The sequence below is a fragment of the Ascaphus truei genome, chromosome 4 (genome assembly GCF_040206685.1).
Source record: "Ascaphus truei isolate aAscTru1 chromosome 4, aAscTru1.hap1, whole genome shotgun sequence".
Lineage (NCBI taxonomy): Eukaryota > Metazoa > Chordata > Amphibia > Anura > Ascaphidae > Ascaphus > Ascaphus truei.
This window is the reverse complement of record NC_134486.1, coordinates 331311642-331332231: the sequence shown is the minus strand read 5'-3', so window position 1 is coordinate 331332231 and position 20590 is coordinate 331311642. Positions and strand designations below refer to the sequence as shown.

The 20590-nt window shown below is 38.2% G+C and overlaps 1 protein-coding gene across 13 annotated transcripts in view; it reads left to right on the top strand.

Annotated features, from left to right (window-relative positions):
• Positions 1-20590, top strand: part of ADGRB3 (adhesion G protein-coupled receptor B3) — an 892370-nt gene that overhangs the window by 846355 nt on the left and 25425 nt on the right. For all 13 annotated transcript variants that reach the window (XM_075598089.1, XM_075598088.1, XM_075598086.1 and 10 more), the window contains one exon: positions 2997-3032. In XM_075598089.1, the coding sequence (XP_075454204.1) occupies positions 2997-3032 (36 nt within the window). The remainder of the gene's footprint in view (positions 1-2996; positions 3033-20590) is intronic.

The window sequence follows — 20590 nt, the reverse complement described above, 5'->3', positions numbered from 1 at the left end:
AGAAGGTGCTAGTCGGGTATTGAGGGGAAGGGCATTCCAGAGGTTTGGGGCAGTCAGTGAGAAAGATTTAAAGTGGGAGAGGGCTTTAGATACAAAGGGGGTAGAGAGAAGGCATCCTTGAGCAGAACGCAAGAGCCAGGATGGTGCATGGTGAGAAATTAAGGCTGAGATGTAGGGAGGGGCAGAAAAGTGTAAAGCTTTAAAAGTGAGGAGGAGAATTGAGTTGCTTCGGATCCTGAGAAATGTAAGCGTAAATCACTGATGTTCTTCATGGTGTTTATGCAATTTTAAACCCATGTGTTTTGTACATTTCCAAATTATAGTAATAACGTAATGTAGCCTAATAATTTAATATGCCACAAAGTTAAAAATGGATTCATGTCATTATTTTGTGTGTGGGTCAAGTAACTCCTCCTCTAACTCGCCTGATTACTTTATATAGCAACTCACTAGCCCATGTTTACTAAGTGATGCTTTTCCATAAGATATCTTCTGACCCATTCAACTGAAATACCATAACCAGCACAGGAGGTATCTTATGAAATAGCACCACTTAGTAAATATGGACCTATATACCTCTAACTTGTAACCTAAACTGAACCTAGATATGCATATTCAATATCATGTCTAAATTTTGTCACCCACCTCTGAGCCTGGACATACAGTAGGAACCCCAATTATTAAAACCTAATTGGCAAATAATGTAATACAGATATAGTAAGCCTAACGTCAGTCATTGGTGCTGCTGCCAAGCGCAGTCATGCGACCGCTGCAGTCGCAGCACAGAAGAATTAACTCTGTGGGGATCCCATTGAGAAGCATGGACTGCAGGTCCATCACGGCAGACATGGTCCCCGGTGCTGCAGACTTTTGCTTTTTCGTCCGCAGTGCAGAGCACAGTAAGTCTTGCTACATCTGGGTCTCTCTATTCACATGTACCATTATATATTTAGAACATTTATCAAAGCTGTGCTTTACTTTGGCTATTCTGGATCCAGGCTCACATGTAGCATGTGAGAAGATCCATGTAGCTTAACTCATCCCCTTTTTAAAGCACACAAAGTCCTTATATTTTCTTCAACTATATTGAGTGGGTTTAACAGAAATCTAAAAGTACTTTCATGTAGATAATGATAGGAAATGTCTCTTGTCAGGAGAATTAGCCTTGTGAGATGAAGGCGCTTTCTTATGGGGGGAAGGTAAAAAGGATTCCCTTTCTAAGGGAGCAGTGGAAGATGTGTCTTACTCACTGTGTCTGCTGATGAAAAGAGAGAGCACACTTTCCTTTCCAGACAGGAACAAGCCAAGGGGCATAACAATATCAGAGAATGGCAGGGTGAGAGGGCGAAACCAATCTCAGCTATGAGCATTGGGAGGTTGCCAAGGCAACTGACTAGTGGCTTGTGTAAAGGGGTATTATTAGTAACAATACTGTTGCAATAAACAGCAGCTCTGTCTGCTTCAGAGTAGGGAAAAACATGTAATTTAGCTGGGGAGAGCTGGCAGCCTGAGAGCAGCAAAGGTACACAGAAAATAAACAATCCGGTTCCAAGACATTGGCTCACAGGAAGTCATTCCTTACGTATATCCTAACATCAGTATATATTTTTTTTCTGCTTCTGTTGTGAGTGGTTATAAAGAGTAATATGAGGAGCTACAGTAGGAGACCAGTTATTTTGGGGATTGTGTACTACAGTAGAGGCAACGTTTATTCTAACATTTGCTGTAAACTAGCCGGGTTACATTCTGGGTATGTGCTGGGTATGTGCTGGGTATGTGCTGGGTATGTTCTGGGCTAGTTTGAGGCACGTTTAAGGCATTTCTGCATTGACTAACGACCCATAGGATTAACACAGCAGGGATCCCTGGCAGTCCAATTCAGTTTGAATGGGACTGCCAGGGAACCCCGCTGTTAATCTGATAGGCCATTAATCAATGCAGAAATGCTGGGGCTAGTTTAAGGAAAGTTTAAGGCATGTATTCAGAATGTACCTGGGTGTACCTGGGTCTTTTGGGGAATTGCCACTGGTTTTTGTTAGAATAATCGCTGCCTCTACTGTATATCAAGGCAAAAAGGTTGTAATTCTAGATAAGATGCAAAATAGGTATCAAAGACAAACGTCCCATTAAAAGATTTTTTTTACCCCAGAATTTTCAACTTAATCTTCGATACATAAACTCCTTTATGTGCATATCATATGGTTTATGTATTATTCTAAAAGTGGTATAATTCTGGGGCAAAAAAAGAAAACCCAGCATCAAATGTATCAAAGAAAGTTATCGTGTTTATCTTTGGCACAGTTGTTTTTCAGCAGAATTGTACCACTTTTACCTTAATATAAATGGGGGGTTACGCTGTCGGAAACTGTAATTGAATTCAATGCTTCAATCGGAGTTTGTATGTTCAGTGAATAATCCCCTTAGATCTTTGTGTGTCAGTTTTTATCATGTCAGCTATAATTTGTCTCTATTTTCTTTTATATTCACAATTTACTTGTCAGGCCTGAGTTGGAGTAAATCCTGTCTGTTTAAAAACGTTTCAACAAATATTGCAGCAATTGTTCACATTGCAAATGTTGTTAATGGAGCCTGCTAGATACATAAACCAAGCCATCGCATCTCATTTAAACAAAGCCTGGTTATAATGAATAATACCATGGGAATAGAAAGGGTTTTGAATTAAATGTTTTTCTAAAATAATATATAATATATATTTATTAAAGAGGACTTTTATATCAAGTATTAGTCTGCAATATGTGGTCTTTACTTCGTCACATATAACATGTAACTGAGCAAAAATGATTTGTAGAATTAGAAATGAATGCAAAGGCACCTGAATTTTTTGTTTCTTGTCTTTTCACTTGCTTTTATTTACACGTATTATTGAAAGTACATACGTTTAGAACTAATGCTAAGCGATACAGTACATATCTTTAAAAGAAAAATAGAATTTAATACCATTTTTAATTTCTTTTTTTTTCTCTCCTGCACAATAGAGAAGAAAATCACGATATTCTGACCTTGACTTTGAAGTAAGTTAAATTATTAATTGATCACATAATTGCTATGATTTTATCTTGAATAAAATGTGGTTCTGATTGCACTTATACGGTACCAAACATTTTTCATGATTGAAAATAGGTGCAGAAGGAACATGATGAACAAAGATATTTGTGGGTTGTTCCATTTCAATAATACACTTAATAAATAAACATATTCTGTCCCGTGCCTCCACTAAAAAAAACTTTCGACTGCAAGTCTGACGATCCGCAGATACTGCGGGTCACTTCTGAAGCCCTATCCACTTTAAGTAATCAAAAAATACCCCCCTAAAAATGAGACGCACAGCTTCTGCTTTAACAGACTGCTTTTTTCCATCCTCCCTTGTCAGTACCTTCATGTTGCTATTCACAAGAAAGCGTAAGTATACGATCTATGAATATAAATGACAATAAAGAGTATTGCCTTTAGTATGCAACTGTTTTTCTCTTTTCCTTTATATAACTTCATTTTTAATTTAATCCACTCTAGTTTAATTATATAAAGTTGCTGTTAGCTAGTGTAGTAACTTAACTTCTACTTCTTGGTCATAAAGTGATCATTTTACTTGCTCACTGGTTAAATGCACAATTTCGGGCCCCAATATACTGACCAGTCTATTTTGTACTGTGACCATGCAGAGAACTTTAATGCAACTACAATGTTTTGTGAGATAACAAAACAAATGCATGCATACAGATTTTCTAGCTGATTTTTCTTTTTATTTTATCATTGGATCACTCTAGTGACTCAATTTTGCAGCTGCAATGATCTGTTATTTGCACTTTCAATATTCCTAAGAAATCGTATAGAAGTATGTTGTCATTTATGAATAAGACTTGATGAAATAGAGATGAGAACTGATTCGGATAGACAATTTTTGTACTTTGCAGATTCATTTCTTTGCTTACTGAGTTTATGTATTAACGCCATACTTTCTTCGAGAACCATAATAGAAACTGGCAAACATTATTTATCAGATATTACTACTGTCTATGACTGTAATTCTTTTTCTGTTTGTAAGTCTATTACAAAAACATGTATTTACTTTAAGGGAATTCCTTTGTATGGATTTTGTGTGCAATAGATTTTACCTGCTAGTAAATACAGTTCAGTGCAGTTTGCAAAGGTCTAATACAACACCTAATTTCCTGGATGCAGAAAAATACATTCACAGAACGCTAACTCTGTCTATAAATACTTTTTACTACATGATGATTTACAAGGGGAACAAGGTAATATATTAGACAGCATACTGAATAAATTGTGTCAATTGATGCGGTGATTAGAATCAGGAGGCACGTTTTACAAAGTAAGAGGTCAAGGACTTTTTGGAATCAACTAAATATCTTTGGCTTGTAGTAGATGATAAGCCAGTTGAACAGTGAGCTTTCCTGCCCTTGTATTTTGAGCAAATACAGAGGGTTCACCACAAGGTGCAAACCATTCATAAGCCTCAAGAATAGAAAGGCCAGATTAGACTTTGCCAAACAATATCTAAAAAAGCCAACCCAGTTCTGGAACAGCATTCTTTGGACAGATGAAACTAAGATCAACCTGTACCAGAATGATAGGAAGAAAAAAGTATGGAGAAGGCTTGGAACGGCTCATGATCCGAAGCATACCATATCATCTGTAAAACACGGTGGAGGCAGTGTGATGGCATGGCTTACAATGGCACTGGGTCACAGTGTTTATTGATGATATGACAGAAACAGCCGGATGAATTCTGAAGTGTATAGGGTTATATTGTCTGCTCAGATTCAACCAAATTTAGCGAAGTTGATTAGACGGCGCTTCACTTTACAGATGGACAATGACCCAAAAAATACTGCGAAAGCAGCCCAGGAGTTTTTTAAGGCAAAGAAGTGGAATATTCTTCAATGGTCAAGTCAATTACCTGATCTCAACCCAATCGAGCATGCATTTCACTTGCTGATGACAAAACTTAAGGCAGAAAGACCCACGAACAAACAACAACTGCAGACAGCTGCAGTAAAAGCCTGGCAAAGCATCACAAAGGAGGAAACCCAGCGTTTGGTGATGTCCATGCATTCCAGACTTCAAGCAGTCATTGCCTGCAAAGGATTCTCGACAAAGTATTAAAAATTAACATTATCTAGTCCAGGGTATTCACTTTGGCTTTCTATATTGCCATAGCAATATAGGAAGCCAAAATGGCCCATTTCAGAACCCTGGACAAGGCCAAAGAAAAATTCTACTACCCAGCGTTATGTGCTGGAAGTACTTAACGCCAGGTATAATCATGGCCTAAAATAACATAGAATTAAGGCCCATGTTAACAGTAACTGTAGATATGAGTTGAGATGGTCCACACCCCTATTGCATATCATTAGCACTTATAGTAATGTAAAGGGATTGTTGTGGCTGAAAACCGAGCTTAACGCATTGTTAGGGAGCTATGAAGATGCCCGCTAGTACTTAACAAGACGTTAACTGCAGTTAACATCTCGTTAAGTAACTAACAGAGCTTTGTGGCTCTGCCTCTCAGTGTTTATGATGAGTTATTTATTCACAATTTCAATTCCTTTCTGTGTGGTTGTTTTGATATATTTTTAGTTAATCTTGTTTTCAACTATCGGGGGTTATTTTTAGTGCGTATTGGTATATTTATTTTTTAAACGTTTTTCTAGTAAGTAATACATTGAGAGTTACCTCTCATTTTCAAGTATGTCCTGGGCACAGAGTTATGATAATACATGGTTGCAGTTAATGAATAGTGGTAATACATTCAATACACAGACATTTCATGGACAGTTAGATAATTTATCATTATGGGCATATGTAACAGTTACAGCCAATGTTAAAATTGTGTTAAAGAGGTAGGATAGTCCTGCACTGTGGTATTTTTACCCAACCCAGTAACCGAGCAGCAAACAGCTGACACCCTTGGCTGCCATTCAGCTGCCACCTTTGGGGCAACACAGATGTAGACTGAAAGGGTTCTGAACTAATTCAGCTGGGCTTTGAAATTCCTTTGTACAGAGTCATAAATACTGCAGGTGGTGGGGCTGATGAAACACATAGCAGCAAGAAATTCCAGATTAAAACTTTAGCACGCTGGTTCTGTGCAGAGGGGAGCAGTTCTTGGGGAATCCTTTAAGACGTCTTCATGTGGGGTGACTCAGATATCTATATATCTATATGTATATCTATATATCTATATCGATATCTATATATATATATATATATATAAATATATATATATATATATATATATATATTTCATCTTGGTTTGTGAGACACACTAATATACAAAGAGGACATAAGTGTTTATTTGTTAGATCTCCTCTTTTGAAAGGGTGTTTTCCCTAAACATTGAGGATTTCTCATCAGGTGTGTTAAAAATTTCATAATTTTTGTTTCTTTTGAAATATCGGTGTGCAGGCTGTTTTACAGTTTTCCCTTTTTATTTTTTGAGGTGTTTTGTGAATATAGTTACAGTACTGGACCCATATCTGGTGGATTTTGCACCTGATTGTATATATTTGTTATTTTGTTCATAGTTTGTGGTTTTAACATTTAATTGTGGACTGAACCACTATTTGTAATTTTTTGTCATGTAGCCAAACCTGAGACTTTTGAGAACATAGTTACATAGTAGATGAGGTTGCAAAAAGACATGTCCATCAAGTTTAACCTATGCTAAATTTAAATGACAGATACTTATTTTATATTTTTTGTTACAATATATTGATCCAGAGAAAGGCAAAAAAAAAAAAACAGTGAAACATTATCTAATGATGTCTCATAAGGGGAAAAAAATCCTTCTTGACTCCAGTAATGGCAATCATATATTTCCCTGGATCAATTTCCTTCGTATGTTTACTTATTTGTTATATCCCTGTATATCTTTCCTATCTAAAAAAAATATTTAACATTTTCTCCTTTTCTTAAAGATATCTATTGTATCTGCCATACCAGTCTCCGTGGGTATTGAATTTTAACTGCGCTTACTGTAAAGAACATTTCCTTTGTTGCTTTTGAAATCTCATTTCCTCAAATCTTACGGGGTGAGCCCATGTCATTTGTACTATCCTTGGGATGAATAGTTATTTTGAAAGAGGCTTGTGTTGACCCTGAATGTCCAAACATTGAGAGAAAAATGGGAGTCACAAGCTCCCTAGTGGAGCTACTTCAAAGGAGGCCAGTAAACATATAAGTGTAAATAATTTCACTTTTGTACTTCTCAGAGACTGTCCCATATGTGGAATTTAACCCCTTGTTTCTCACATAGATAACACAGTGGTAGAGTATCCCCAATAGCCTCTGTCCCGAGGAATAACTTATATAGGGTATACTCATGTAATGAAACAAACTCACTGTTTGAGTGTGTAAGGGCTCCTGGACGTCAGCGTGCTCCAACCGGGATGAATGTAGATTGCAGGTAGAGAATGAAATTCTAGCGATGCATCTGCTCCTGAGAGGAAAAACTGCAGACCGGGACTTCTTACTGGTCAAAAAGCTTTATTTGGCACATAGCAGCCAAAGAAACACTCTTACGCGTTTCGCGCGTCACTCCGCGCTTTATCAAAGAGAATGAAGTAGATTTTGCTATGAAACGCGTAGGATAGATGGTTTACGAGTCACTCCAATTTCTCTACTGATGTCTCTAGCCTATTTCGAGTCATCCTGTTATTAACATTACGTGAATTACACGTCTATTGACTGCCAGTATCCGCGACGCGGCTATCGCTTTGCGACCGTCCTTGCCTGACGGTGATTACTCCAGCCCCGATACCTCAACCGGTCTCTACAAAGATCGGTTACCCAACGGAGGATCACAAGATCACAAGATCACAAGACGCCAGAGGGAAACCCCCTGATGCTGGAAGAAGAACTACCATACGGATTTGATACTCCTATCTGACGGTTCAGCTGTTCCTGTGGGTTTTGAGAGTTCGTGTTCTCCTGCTGCTGGCGATGTGCGGTGCCGGGTAACATATGCCTGAGTGCATGAAATGCCTTACTTATTCTGATCTGATGTATGCAGATATTTTATTTTTTGTATTTTAATATATTTTGATCTACTTCACTATATGCGTTTGCACTGTTGTTTTCTTGTCTCATAATAAACAGGGGGGGGGGTGGTCTATGCTATTAAAGTATAAACCTTACTTATCTTCTCTCCCCGAGGCTCCTCTCCACTTGGCTTCCACGAACCTAACTTTCTCAAACCTTCTGCTTATTGAATATACTCTCTATGACATCATGATCCCATGGCAACACAGAGTGGGGCCCGATACAGTCCAACCTTCTAGTATCCCTGTAGGAGGGGGTTTCACGTGCCATCAGCAAAGATGGGGACATTGTGCTCTATGCCAATGTTAAGGTAATTAATAAACAAGTTAAAAAGCAGTGATCCCATTACGGAACCTTGAGGTGCTCCACTTACAAATTTAGTCCATCCTGAAAAGGTTCCATTTATGACAATCTACTTTATGTGCAAATATTTTTACCAGACCAATTTCCTTTATTTTGTACACTGACCTCTTGTGTGGCACCATATGAAAAGCCTGTGCAAAATAAAAGTGGATCACATCAACTGCATTGCGTTCGTCTAAATTCCTATTTACCACCTCATTAAGGTTAGTTTAGCATGACCTATCCCTCAAAAATCCACTATTACTAATAGTTTTGGTATTGAATAGGTATTTCTGAATATTGTCCATTACTAAACCTTTCAAGTAGCTTGCCCACTATTGATGTCAGGCTTACAGGTCTGTAATTCCTTGGTTGTGATCTAGCTCCCTTTTAAATTACACCAATCTTGTGGTACTGAGCTGGTGGAAATGGAGTCCTTAAATATTAAATATAATGGTTTGGCTATTACTGAACTCTGCTCCTTAAGAACCATTGGGTGCATGACATCAGGACAAGGTGCATTATTTACCTTCTTTTTATCAAGCCACCTTTGCACTTCTTCATCAGTTAATCAAATGTTTGTTAATATTGAGGTTGTGGCTTCCTCCTGTTGCACTATTCTTTAAATTGACTCCTCCCTGGCAAATACATAGGCAAATAATGAATTTAATATGTTCGCCTTCTTATCTCCAATTATTTTGTCTGCCCATATCATACTGAAGGTGTCCTATAATCTTTTTTTTGTAATCTTTTAATTATTAATGTACTTGATGATCTTTTTAGGGTCCATCTTCTATTGAAAATCCAGCAGAGAGCTGGTTAATTGCAGCTAGTCAATTAACCAGCTCCACCTGGGTAATCAGAGGACGGTAAAAAAAAAACCCTGCTGGGCACAGACCAAGAGACTCCTTAGCACAGACACACTGTGCTGACATAGGGAGATTCTTGAGCACACATGATTACTGTGTGCTGATTGCAAGACACAAGTGGAACAGACCTTCTTCCAGAGTGCAGCAAACTAAGGAACTGACCAAAAGGCTGGTCCTCAATGATCACCTACTCGGAACCAGAGACTAACCTAAAGGACCACCTGCTTTGAAGTACCTTTTGAGACTTTGGGGTGGCTGGTAAGGGACTTTTCCTCCCAGTCTTGCAGATGGGGACTGGGGAAGTAATTAAGCCCTTACAAGGGATAGGTGTTTGTTTCTTTTGTATATTTTTGTTTGCTGTGCATTGTTGAAAGGGACAGGCTAAATAAAGCCATGCTTTAATTTCCTAAAACTATCTCCTTGTGTGTACATCTGCACCTGCCTCTTACAATCTTGTAATTGTCTTTTTGTATACCCCAAAACTGTTTTCCTTTAGTTATAATGCTAATCCCATTGCTCCAGTGAATGCATGTATAATTAAAATCACCCATTATTAAAAGATGACATAGTTTTGCTGCCTTCTCCCTTTGAAACAGTAGTTTGACTTTCACAATCTAACAGATATTTGATAGTTAATAATAATAATAATAATAATAATAGCATGTTCTTGTATAGCCCTGCTAGTTGTACGCAGCGCTTTACAGAGACATTTTGCAGGCACAGGTCCCTGCCCCGTGGAGCTTACAATCTACGTTTTTGGTGCCTGAGGCACAGGGAGATAAAGTGACTTGCCCAAGGTCACAAGGAGCCGACACCGGGAATTGAACCAGGCTCCCCTGCTTCAAACTCTCAGTGCCAGTCAGTGTCGTTACTCACTGAGCCACTCCCCCTCCCATGATAGTTTATAACATATCCCAACAATTTTTTTTACTTTTACCTCCACTGCAAATTTATATCCACAAAGACTACGTTTTCATCAGTCTCTTCATAAACATCTTCCCTTATAATAGGTTTCAATTTAATTTAACATATTAACATATGCTACCACCTCTTCTATTTGCATGATCCCTTTGGAAAAGAGAATAACCGTCAAAATTAACTGCCCAGTCATGAGTTTCATCCCACCATGTTTCATTAATGCATACGTATTGTGCCTTTCTGGCTATTATTTCAAGCTTCCCCACTGTACAGTATCTGACAGGCTTCTTACATTAGCAAGCATGCACTTAAGGTAACACCAGTCTGAGCTGGCGTTAGGCTGGAGCAGATACACTTTTTCCTTCCATTGATTTAGTCTTTAGAAGTTTACTAGTTTTACCTGTATCTAATATGGGTACCTCCATGCTTTCTAAACTCCACCTTCCCCCCAACTCCACCTTCCCCCCAACTCTATCCTGTGACCCATATCTATTTCCACATGTCTATATTTTCTGTCTAGTCCATTACCTCTTGCTTGTTCCCCCCCCCCCCACCTATCCCTAAGCTCCAACTGCCTCATTGGATGTTCTTGCCTTAAGCTTGCCACTTAGATTCCTGAATTTCCATCTTGCTTTAATTTTGTCACTGCTACAGACTCATACCAAGTCCGCCAGATCCGCAATGTGCTGAACCTGAGCAACTAGGAGACAAACTGTTCGGTTAATGCAGCCACGGCAACAGATTGCCCACTCTACTATAATGAACGAGTCCCCTACCACCACAACTTGCCTAGGTCTCTAAGTATCCTGAGTCGCCTCTGTGCTAGAGGAACTATTCCCCGGGCTTCTAGAGGAATCAGTCTCCCCCAGCCTTGCTATTTTTTTCCTGACTCCTCCAATATCTTCATTCAAATTCGGCAAATATATTGGGATGGGTCCACTCAGAACTGACCTGCCTCTTCCTCTTCCCCCTATTATGCCTAGCTAGCTACCTAACTCTTCTTGGTCCTCAGTCACAGCTCCACCTTCTGCACCACTAGTCCCAGCCACATCCTGCTTGGTGCGTAATAAACTCCTTTTAAAGATTGCCAATGTCCCTCAATGTTGCAAGTTGTCTATTCAGATCAGCAATCTGAGACTCCAATGTGACCACCTGCTCACACTTTCCACAGTGATATGCTCCCTGAAATGCCTGCTCCAAGTTCACATACATGTGGCAAGATGTACACAATCTCAATGCTGCTCATTATTACAACATATTCAAGTGAATTATACAGATGTATGGTGTCCAGCACTGGGGCAAGTTGCATTACCTCAACCACGGCTGCCCTGGTGCTGGAGGATTATCGCTGTATGGGTCCGATCCGGAAGCAGAGACCCCCACAGTGATGTCAGACAACACTATCTCCGGAGCTACATATGTACAATACATGTCCCCGTAAACCTTTGATGCCTATAATTTATGATACAGTATATTTAAAGTTTTCTGTTGAGTTGTGTTAAAGTATTTTCTTTGGTGTAGGATTTTTTTTCTTTTTTGTTTTTAATCTAATGTCTTTTGGTGCTAAAACTGTTTGCCAATCCTCAATTTGTTAGCCAATTAATTATGGTACCATCATTATTCACATACAGTAGATAAACATATGTAACTGTTATGCTTGAATCCAGTTTTTTCCAACAAAAAGCAGTGCATATTGATTTTTAACAAGATAGATAAAATTAAGACAGTTACTTTAATGGTGATTGCATCTTTCTAAGGAAGCAAATTACACTGATAAGTTGTTTATATCTTTTTGTTTTTTTGGACCTGCAACATTGAACTGCCTCTTTGAGACACAGGTTTGTTTTGAGTTACATTATATGCATTGTAGGAGACCGATTGGGGTGAAATTATATCTTGACTTTATTGAGCCTGTTCCTTAATGCAGGCAAAATATACAAAAACACAAAATAACAAATGCACATCCCTGTGTAAGGGCTAACTTACTTCCCCAGTTCCTTTCTCCAAGGCTGGAGTGATAATCCCATTACCACCTTATTCCCCAAAGTCTCGAGAGATACCTTAAAGCAGGTGGCCCTTCATGTCAGTCTCTGGTAGGTTCCTGGGTCTCTGTGTCCAGGAATATAAGTCTCTGGGTGTCTTGGTCTCAGCAGAGCCTTTCTGCTCAAGACCTCTGTGTGCAGGCTTCCCTGCTTTCCTCTTGTCAGCACCCTTGTGTACTGAGGAAAAATCTCCTTCCTGTTTCTGGGAACAGGTTTTTTCACAGAGCTGTGATTAGGCAGGTGGAGTGGTTGATTGTAGGTGTGCAATTAACCAGCACACTGCTGGATTAGAGGCAAGCCTGTTAACAGGAATAAGACCCTGTTACATGCATTTTATTATTCTCCAATATCCAATATCCCAATAAATGTAATTGTATTAATGTTTTATAATAATAATTATGATTATTACTGTACATATTTGATATACTATTTTTCATGTCATTATTTCAATCTATTGGTTAGAAGTAACCAATTTATAAAAACACATGTATACATAAAATTATTACATTTTTATTGAAACTATTATGATATTAAGGATTTTTTCATCCATCACTGTGTTAGCATAGTTGTTTTATTTAAATTCTCCATTTTCCCTTTTCCATGATATGGTTTACCTGAAGTGCAGATGCAGCAATGATAAAAGTTCTGCGAACAGTTATGCGTTGGAGCTCTAGAATGTCCATTATCTACTGTAAAGCAGTAAACTATAGTATTGTTCCTTTATTTGTCTATGTTTTTGTAAAATATATGCTTCATTATTGTTCTGCTCTAACATAGCTCAATTCAATGTGATAGGTCAAGCAAAAGTGCTTATTGCATTTAGTAACTATAGTGACTGAAATAATACGTGTGAGGATATTTTGCAGGTAAATGCATATAACAACTATTGGGTTATTTCAAAACCATCGTAATTAACTACACAGCATAAGCCCATTGAAGTTATTATTGTCATACTGTATAAGGCCATATCATGAAAAATATATTCAATTACTAGTGTGACTTTGTTCTTCCTATGTTAAGGTTGTATGATGTGTACGTAACATGAGTTTATACATAGAGTGCATATTTCCCTAGAAAATATTTTATTTAATGTATTTGTATTCTCATTTCCAAATCTACATGTAAATACACAACTATATTCATATAAAGTCAGATTTTTGTTATTTTAATAGCGAAGAAAACATGTGAGCTTTAAAAAAAAAGAAGAAAAGAATGGTACCATTAGTCATATGACAGTCTGACATGGGCAGAACAATACATCATCTTATTCTGTTCACCTTCACCACTATGACACTAAAGTTGACAGCAATAACGAAAATTCAAATTGCATCCCCCTTTTTATTGACTCATATCATTTTTTTTCCCTTGTAAAAGATAAACAATGTACATCAGCAGATACAAAACAACAACATTGTAACATTTGGGGGGGGGAAGGAAAACAAAAACCCACACGCTACAAATGCCAACAATGAACAATGAATAATCACTATGGTGGATTTTATAGAACTGCAGTATATTCTATAACAGAATGTTCTCTATGGCAACTGTTGCTAAGGTTTCTAAGTCTAACGTTCCTTGCGTCTTTATGCAGCATCATATTGAAGATGATGAATGCTGGAGGTACTGCAGATATTGGAACAAATAATGAAATCTAGAGTGGTCTGGTTTGCAATGTAAACAAGTACATGGTATAAAATGTATATAATAACATGTTTAGTTTTTTTTTATCTCTGCATTATGCCTTTGGGAAATAGGAAATATTCAATACATATATATGAATATTATTCATCACCTGGAAATAATTTGCTTTTCTGCCAGTCTCTACCATTGGCATAAAAGGATTATAAAAATCTAAAACATCAACATACTAATAATGAAACAATATACAGTATCGCCACAAAGCAATAATCAAGCTTTTTGAACAGGTTGTGGCTGAAATGTCCTGGATTTGTGGGCTGAAAAATCTTTTATACCCAATATCTACTGTAGCTAACATTCAGTGATTTGTTTGACAGGTTTTCTATTTAAATATATGTATAAATATATATAATATATATAATTATATATATATATATATATATTGATCTAATACTTTTGAAATGAACATACTATAGAAATGGATGACATATTGATTAAATGGACTGGGAGGGGGGTCTCTGGAGATGAGGTTGTTGGCGGTGTGCAGAATCCATTTTGACTGTATTGTCATGTCTCTGTCTTGTCATGCTGTGTTCCTGAAATCATTCCTGTGAGAAAGAATGTGTTTGTTGCGAGTGTATTAGTTTGGCTACAGAAAACTCAAGGCCAAGCGGCCTATGGCTCAATGCCCAGAAATATAGTGAGAAACACGTATTCTGCAGTTATACAGACTTAGAGATAAAAATGTATCCTAACATACCTTGTTCATTGTATTAAGATGTATTAACCCAGTTTGTACTTATTTAGTGCCGTTTATAGCGATTGGTTTAGAAAAGGGAGAAGTGATTTATATTCTGCCTAGCAACCCATGTTAGACATTGAAAATGATAAATGTATATAAAGCCTGCTTTGGATCTCCCCTAGCAGAGTCTATGATTTGACTTTCGTTTATGATCATAGTCTATGCTGTAAGGCAATAAACGTACTCATTATATAAGAACCGTGTTTGCTCTTATCTATGTGCATTTGCAAATGACAATATATATACTTTAGTATTATTTACTGTATTTTGCATAACTATCAACCAATGTTCCTGAAAAGTGTTATTGTATGTTCCAAAAATTTAATTTTCTTTTAAAGTTTTGAATCAGAGAGATACACCCAGACCATTAGTGGAACGTGCAGCTTGACCATTAGGCCAAGACTGCCAGACTCCCTCCTTTTCTGTTGCTGTCTAGGAGGGTAGCAAGGGTTTCACTTTGAGCAGAGGGAGCTGTGGGAGGGGGGTTGGGCTAAGTGCAGGCGTGGTCCTTCCAAAGACCTTGTGTGCAGACTATGGATGGAGCTTTCAGATTCCCATGCTCAGGAAGGTCTAGCCCCTCTCTAAATGTGCTGCATGTTAATTTATCTGTCAACTATTTTATATGCTTAAAAAAAAGAGGATGTGGATATAATAAAGAAAGTAAAAGAGTTATGTGTTTTAAAAAATAATAAAAAGATAAGCAGAGATTGGTTCAGTTTTACAATAGTGGTGGCAGCAACTTTAGAGTACTGTGGCAGAGATACCCTGCCAGCAAGTACTCTAAAGGTCTAGGCCTGAATATGAAGGAGGGAAATAGAGAAATGCTTGAAGGTTCTAAGGCCATTCTACATTTAAGTGCTTAGATTCCTAAATTATCTATTTATTTATTTAGAACTTTTTCTAACGTGCCACTCACTCCGAAAACTCAGTATTAGAGCACGTGTAGGAACTGAGGGAGGACACCCATCCCAGGCCTACAACTAGGACCTACCATAAACATCTAAGGGAGTGACTAGGAAGACCAACAAGGGACAGAAAACACAAATGGGAGGAGGAAAGCTGGCCACCACTGTATTAGGGTCAGTTTGCCATGCTTTGTTTAAAAAGTAAGTTTTTTTTTTATTCCTGTCTGAATGGAAGCAAAGCATCCTGATTTCTAAAAGCTGGAGGGAGTTTATTCCACAGTCTTGGGGCAGTCCTTAAAATAGCTCTCCCTTCGGCTTTATTTGTCTTAAATCAAGGCTCAATCAGCTGTGGGGTGATGAATGATCTAAGAGCCTGATTGGGGGTGTTACTGGTTAGGCAGTTCTGAAGGTAAAGGGGGAGGAATCCATGGATATCCTTAAAGGTAAGGGTCGAGATCTTAAAATGAACCCCCTGCTACACTGGGGGCCAGTGTAGATCTTGTAATACAGGTGAGATGTGATCTCTCCTTGCTACTTTGCCTTCTCTTACCATACTCCCCACAACTAGAACAATCTACATGAGACTCTCAAAGCCACCACCATTTTAAGTTATTTCAAAACTAAAGCTGTCTCATATGTTAATGTGGTCTGTAACTGTTACTGTACATACACCTTTAACTTATTTTATCTTTAACTGTTCATGCAATTTCTTAATATATAATGTATAACCCTGCTCACCTAATGTACCCATGTATTTGTAACCATGTATATGTCATCATAACTCTGTGCCCAGAACATACTTGAAAATGAGAGGTAACTCTCAATGTATTACTTCCTGGTAAGGCATGAAAAGGATCCAAGGCACTACGGATTTTAGAAAATGTATTAATCAAAACTAAGCACAACGTTTCGACCTTCTGTGAGGCCTTTCTCAAGTGATTGACACTTGATTAATTTAAGCTGATTAGGTGTGCAGTACTGTTATCTTTTTTGTTATTACTTCCTTGTAAAACATGTTATAAATAAATAAGACGGGCAGTGGCGTTTTGCACCAACTGTAGTGCTTAATATGATATCTTTGGAGATCCGTCAACACAGAGTTTTTGCAAAATCCAGTCTGGAGAGGACTACTATTTGTAGATTGGTTATACAGAGAAACGCATTAATTTCTCTCAGCTGATGGAATTGGAAGTAGCAGTTTTTCACAATAGATGCAATATGAGGCTGATCAATTATATTTTTGTCAATTATAGCTCCAAGGTTTCTCACCTTCTCTTTCCTTGGAATGGCAGAGTTATTGATTTTTAGATCATTGAATGCTTTACTCACAGCATCTGTTTTTGCTTTACTGCCTATCAGGAGTAGCTTGGATTTAGAGGTATTAAGTTGTAGCCAATTCAATGCCATCCAATTAGAGATATCGCTAAGGCAATTATTCAGACCATTTACCTTGATGATAGGATTGTTGGAGATGTCTGACATCAATTGGATACCATCCATGTATTGATGGAACTGAATTTGTTTTTGACTAATAATGTCCCCTATGGATTTAACATATATATTAAATGGTAGCGGGCAGATACTAGATCCTTGAAGGACGCCAGAAATGAGCGGGATTGTATTTGAAGGTTCCTCTTTGAGGGGGATTTTCTGACTACGGTCACTAAGAAAGGACTGGAACCAGTCCAGCACTTTACCTCTCAACCCAACATCTGATTTAAGCATTGTCAGCAAAAGAGTGTGCTCAACTGTGTCAAAGGTTGCGCTGAAGTCGAGAAGAATAAGAGCTGTGGTGCCCCCTTTGTCTACTGTGTTGAGCAGGAAGTCACTGACACCTATCAGGGTCATCTCAGTGCTGTAATTTCTTTTAAATTCAGATTGGTGGGAGTCCAACTAACTAAATCAGGTTAGGTAAATGCTTCTAGAAAGGTTTTGACGAGAGGAGAGTCGGTTTTCTCTAACCAGAGATTTCAACCTACTTCAATAATTGTCTATGGATATCAACATTAACACATCCAGGAATTCTTGAATAAATGCCTCATTATACCACCAAAATGATGGCTGAAGTTTTAGCGTTGATGATCCATTTTGCTCAGAGGTATTCAAAGTTATTGGATTTAAAGAAATGCAAGAATCTCTTGAAATGGCTCTGAAATAAAATGTTTAGCAACTTCAACTGTGTTAATAGTATAAACTGTCGTTTTAGTTAAGCCAGTTAAAAAGTACCATAGCCTTTAAATAACAGATGAAATGTTTGATAAATAAAAAAAGAAAGAGAGTTAATTGAAATCTACAAGTGGAACAAAGCAAGTACATGTAAAATTATTCTGAACCGGGGAGAGCTTTCACACAGAGCTTGTACCCAAGGCACAAAGAGATATTGTACAGTAAGTTACCAGGGTCACAAATAGCCTTGATACTCAAGCTGCTTAGACAATATGATTCTCATTCCTGTCAGATAGCTTAAGTTGTGTGTATAGTTTGGGCCTATGTTTGATAATTGTGAATATATTTAGGCTGGCCACAATAACTATATTTGTTCTGTTTGTTTAATACAAAGGTTACATGATTGCGTTTCACATGTAATTGTTTATTTAAACTAATTAAGTGATCCACACTTGCCTCCTGGGTTGGGTATCTCTTTCTATCAACTGTAATGGAAGAAAGCAAACACTGCCGGTTGCCTAATTGGTTCAATTAAATTCTTGTTGAACTCTTTCTTCCACAGTCCATTTAATATGACTAACACAAAAACTGTAATAAATGAGACTGTCCCATTTGTTTTCTTTGGCAGCCCCATCCAGACACATTGGACTGTCTGGTAGATAATTATATCATTAAATCATTCATGTCCTAAATGACATTTCAGTGCTATCTCCAAAATGCCATATCTTGGATTTGAAGCAGAGATTGATATTTATATTTTCTATCAAATACTTTAGTTTCCATGTTATATTCCTATCATGAACACCTGTTAACTATTTCAAATAAATATGTGATCTGTGTGGGTATTATTTTGCAAACGGCTACATTCTTACATATCATCATCATATGAGAAAAATCTAACTCCAGGTCAGCAGTGTTATAATTTAAAGTTTTTAAAGATTGATACATTTTTGCAAATTATGCCAACGTTACAACATTTTTACAAGTAGTAAACATTCAATTATTTGCTTGTTTTGCAAACTTGTTTTTTGCACATTGCTAATTGGTCGAATCCAGGACATCAATATATTCAAAGTAACTAACAGCAATACAAAACCAAAATTGGACTACACTGATGATCTGCAGTTTGTTGGAGTGTAATACAGTTTATGGCTCATGTTTACTAAACAGTCGTGTACCATAAGACACCTTCCAGTGTTGGAAAACACAATACTGTGTCTATCGCCCACCTACTTCTACTCATCCCACTTCTGTCTTTCTCCCTTTGAATCCTGGCTCTCTTTCTTTCTCTCCTCAGACTCCCCTGTTCTTCTCATTGGGGACTTCAACTGCCACATTGATGACCCCCTCTCTCCCTTGGGCTTCTGCTTTCACTCTCTAACCTCTTCTTTTGACCTGCAACAGTGAACTGCAGCTAGCACCTAGAAGGATGGCCACTACCTAGATCTGGTTTTCACTAGAAACTTTTCTCTCTCTGATTTCTCAATTTCCCCACCCCCCCTTCCTTTCTCTGACCATCACCTCATCTCATTTTTTCTCTCTCACTTATCCCCTCCACCTCCATCTAGCCCTCATTTCTGCAGAGACCTGCGCTCTATTAACCTACCAGCTTTTGATTCCACTTTACGTTCCTCCCTCTCCTCTCTCAGATCTGATCCAGACCCTGACAACGTGGTCAGGAACTACAACTCTACCTTATCCTCCTCTCTTGATCTACATGCCCAGTTTTTCTCTCTACCGTTCTCGCCTTCCAAACACCTGACCCTGGCTAAATTCCCACACGCGCATGCTGTGTTCCTGAACTTGTTCCTCTGAACACCTCTGGAGGAAATTTCACTTTCTCATAGACATCCTTCACTACAAATGTATGCTATCCTGTTTCAACTCTGCCCTCTCTCAAGCTAAACAAACCTACTTTTCTTCACTAATCAACACGCACAAGTCTAATCCCCACCGACTCTTCTCTGTCTTTGACTCCCTACTCGCACCACCCTCTGCTGCCTATTCTTCCTCCATCTTACCTCAGGACTTTGCCGACTACTTGAAAGAATAGGTAGAATCCATATGTCAGGACATCCCCTCTGTATCCTCAGGTCTGGCCTTCCTCTCACTTGTCTCCCCTTCAACCCTAAATTCTGCTGCCAGAATCACTCTACTATTTCCAAAATCTGTCTCAGCGTCTCCTCTGTTGAAATCCCCCTCCTGGCTTCCTATTAAATCCTGTATCACACACTCAATTCTCCTCCTCACTTTTAAAGCATTACACTCTTCTGCTCTTCCTTATATTCCAGCCCTAATTTCTCGCTATACACCATCCCGACTCTTGCGTTCTGCTCAAGGATGTCTTCTCTCTACCCCTTTTGTATATTAAGCCCTCTTCTGCCTTAAACCTCTCACTGAGTGCCGCACAGCTCTGGAATGCCCTTCCCCTCAATGTCCGATTAGCACCCTCTCTATCTCTATCCACCTTTAAGACCAACCTCAAAACACACCTGCTTATGGAAGCATATGAGTAGCTCCATGGCTGATAATTAACACCTCATACATAAACCTTGGCCCCTTGCAGACGCACTTACCAGAACGCCCTCCTGCTGTCTCTGTACATTCTTCCTACCAACCAATTACATTCTTCGGAGCAGGGACTCCTTTTCCTAAATGGTACTTTTATGTCTGAAGCACTTCTCCCCATTGTGTGTTATTTAGATTATTTGTTATTTATAAGATTGTCATGTGTATTAGTGCTGTGATGCGCTATGTACATTAATGGCGCTATATAAATAAAGACATACATACATACAGTACAGTGCATTGACTAGAGCTGTGCAT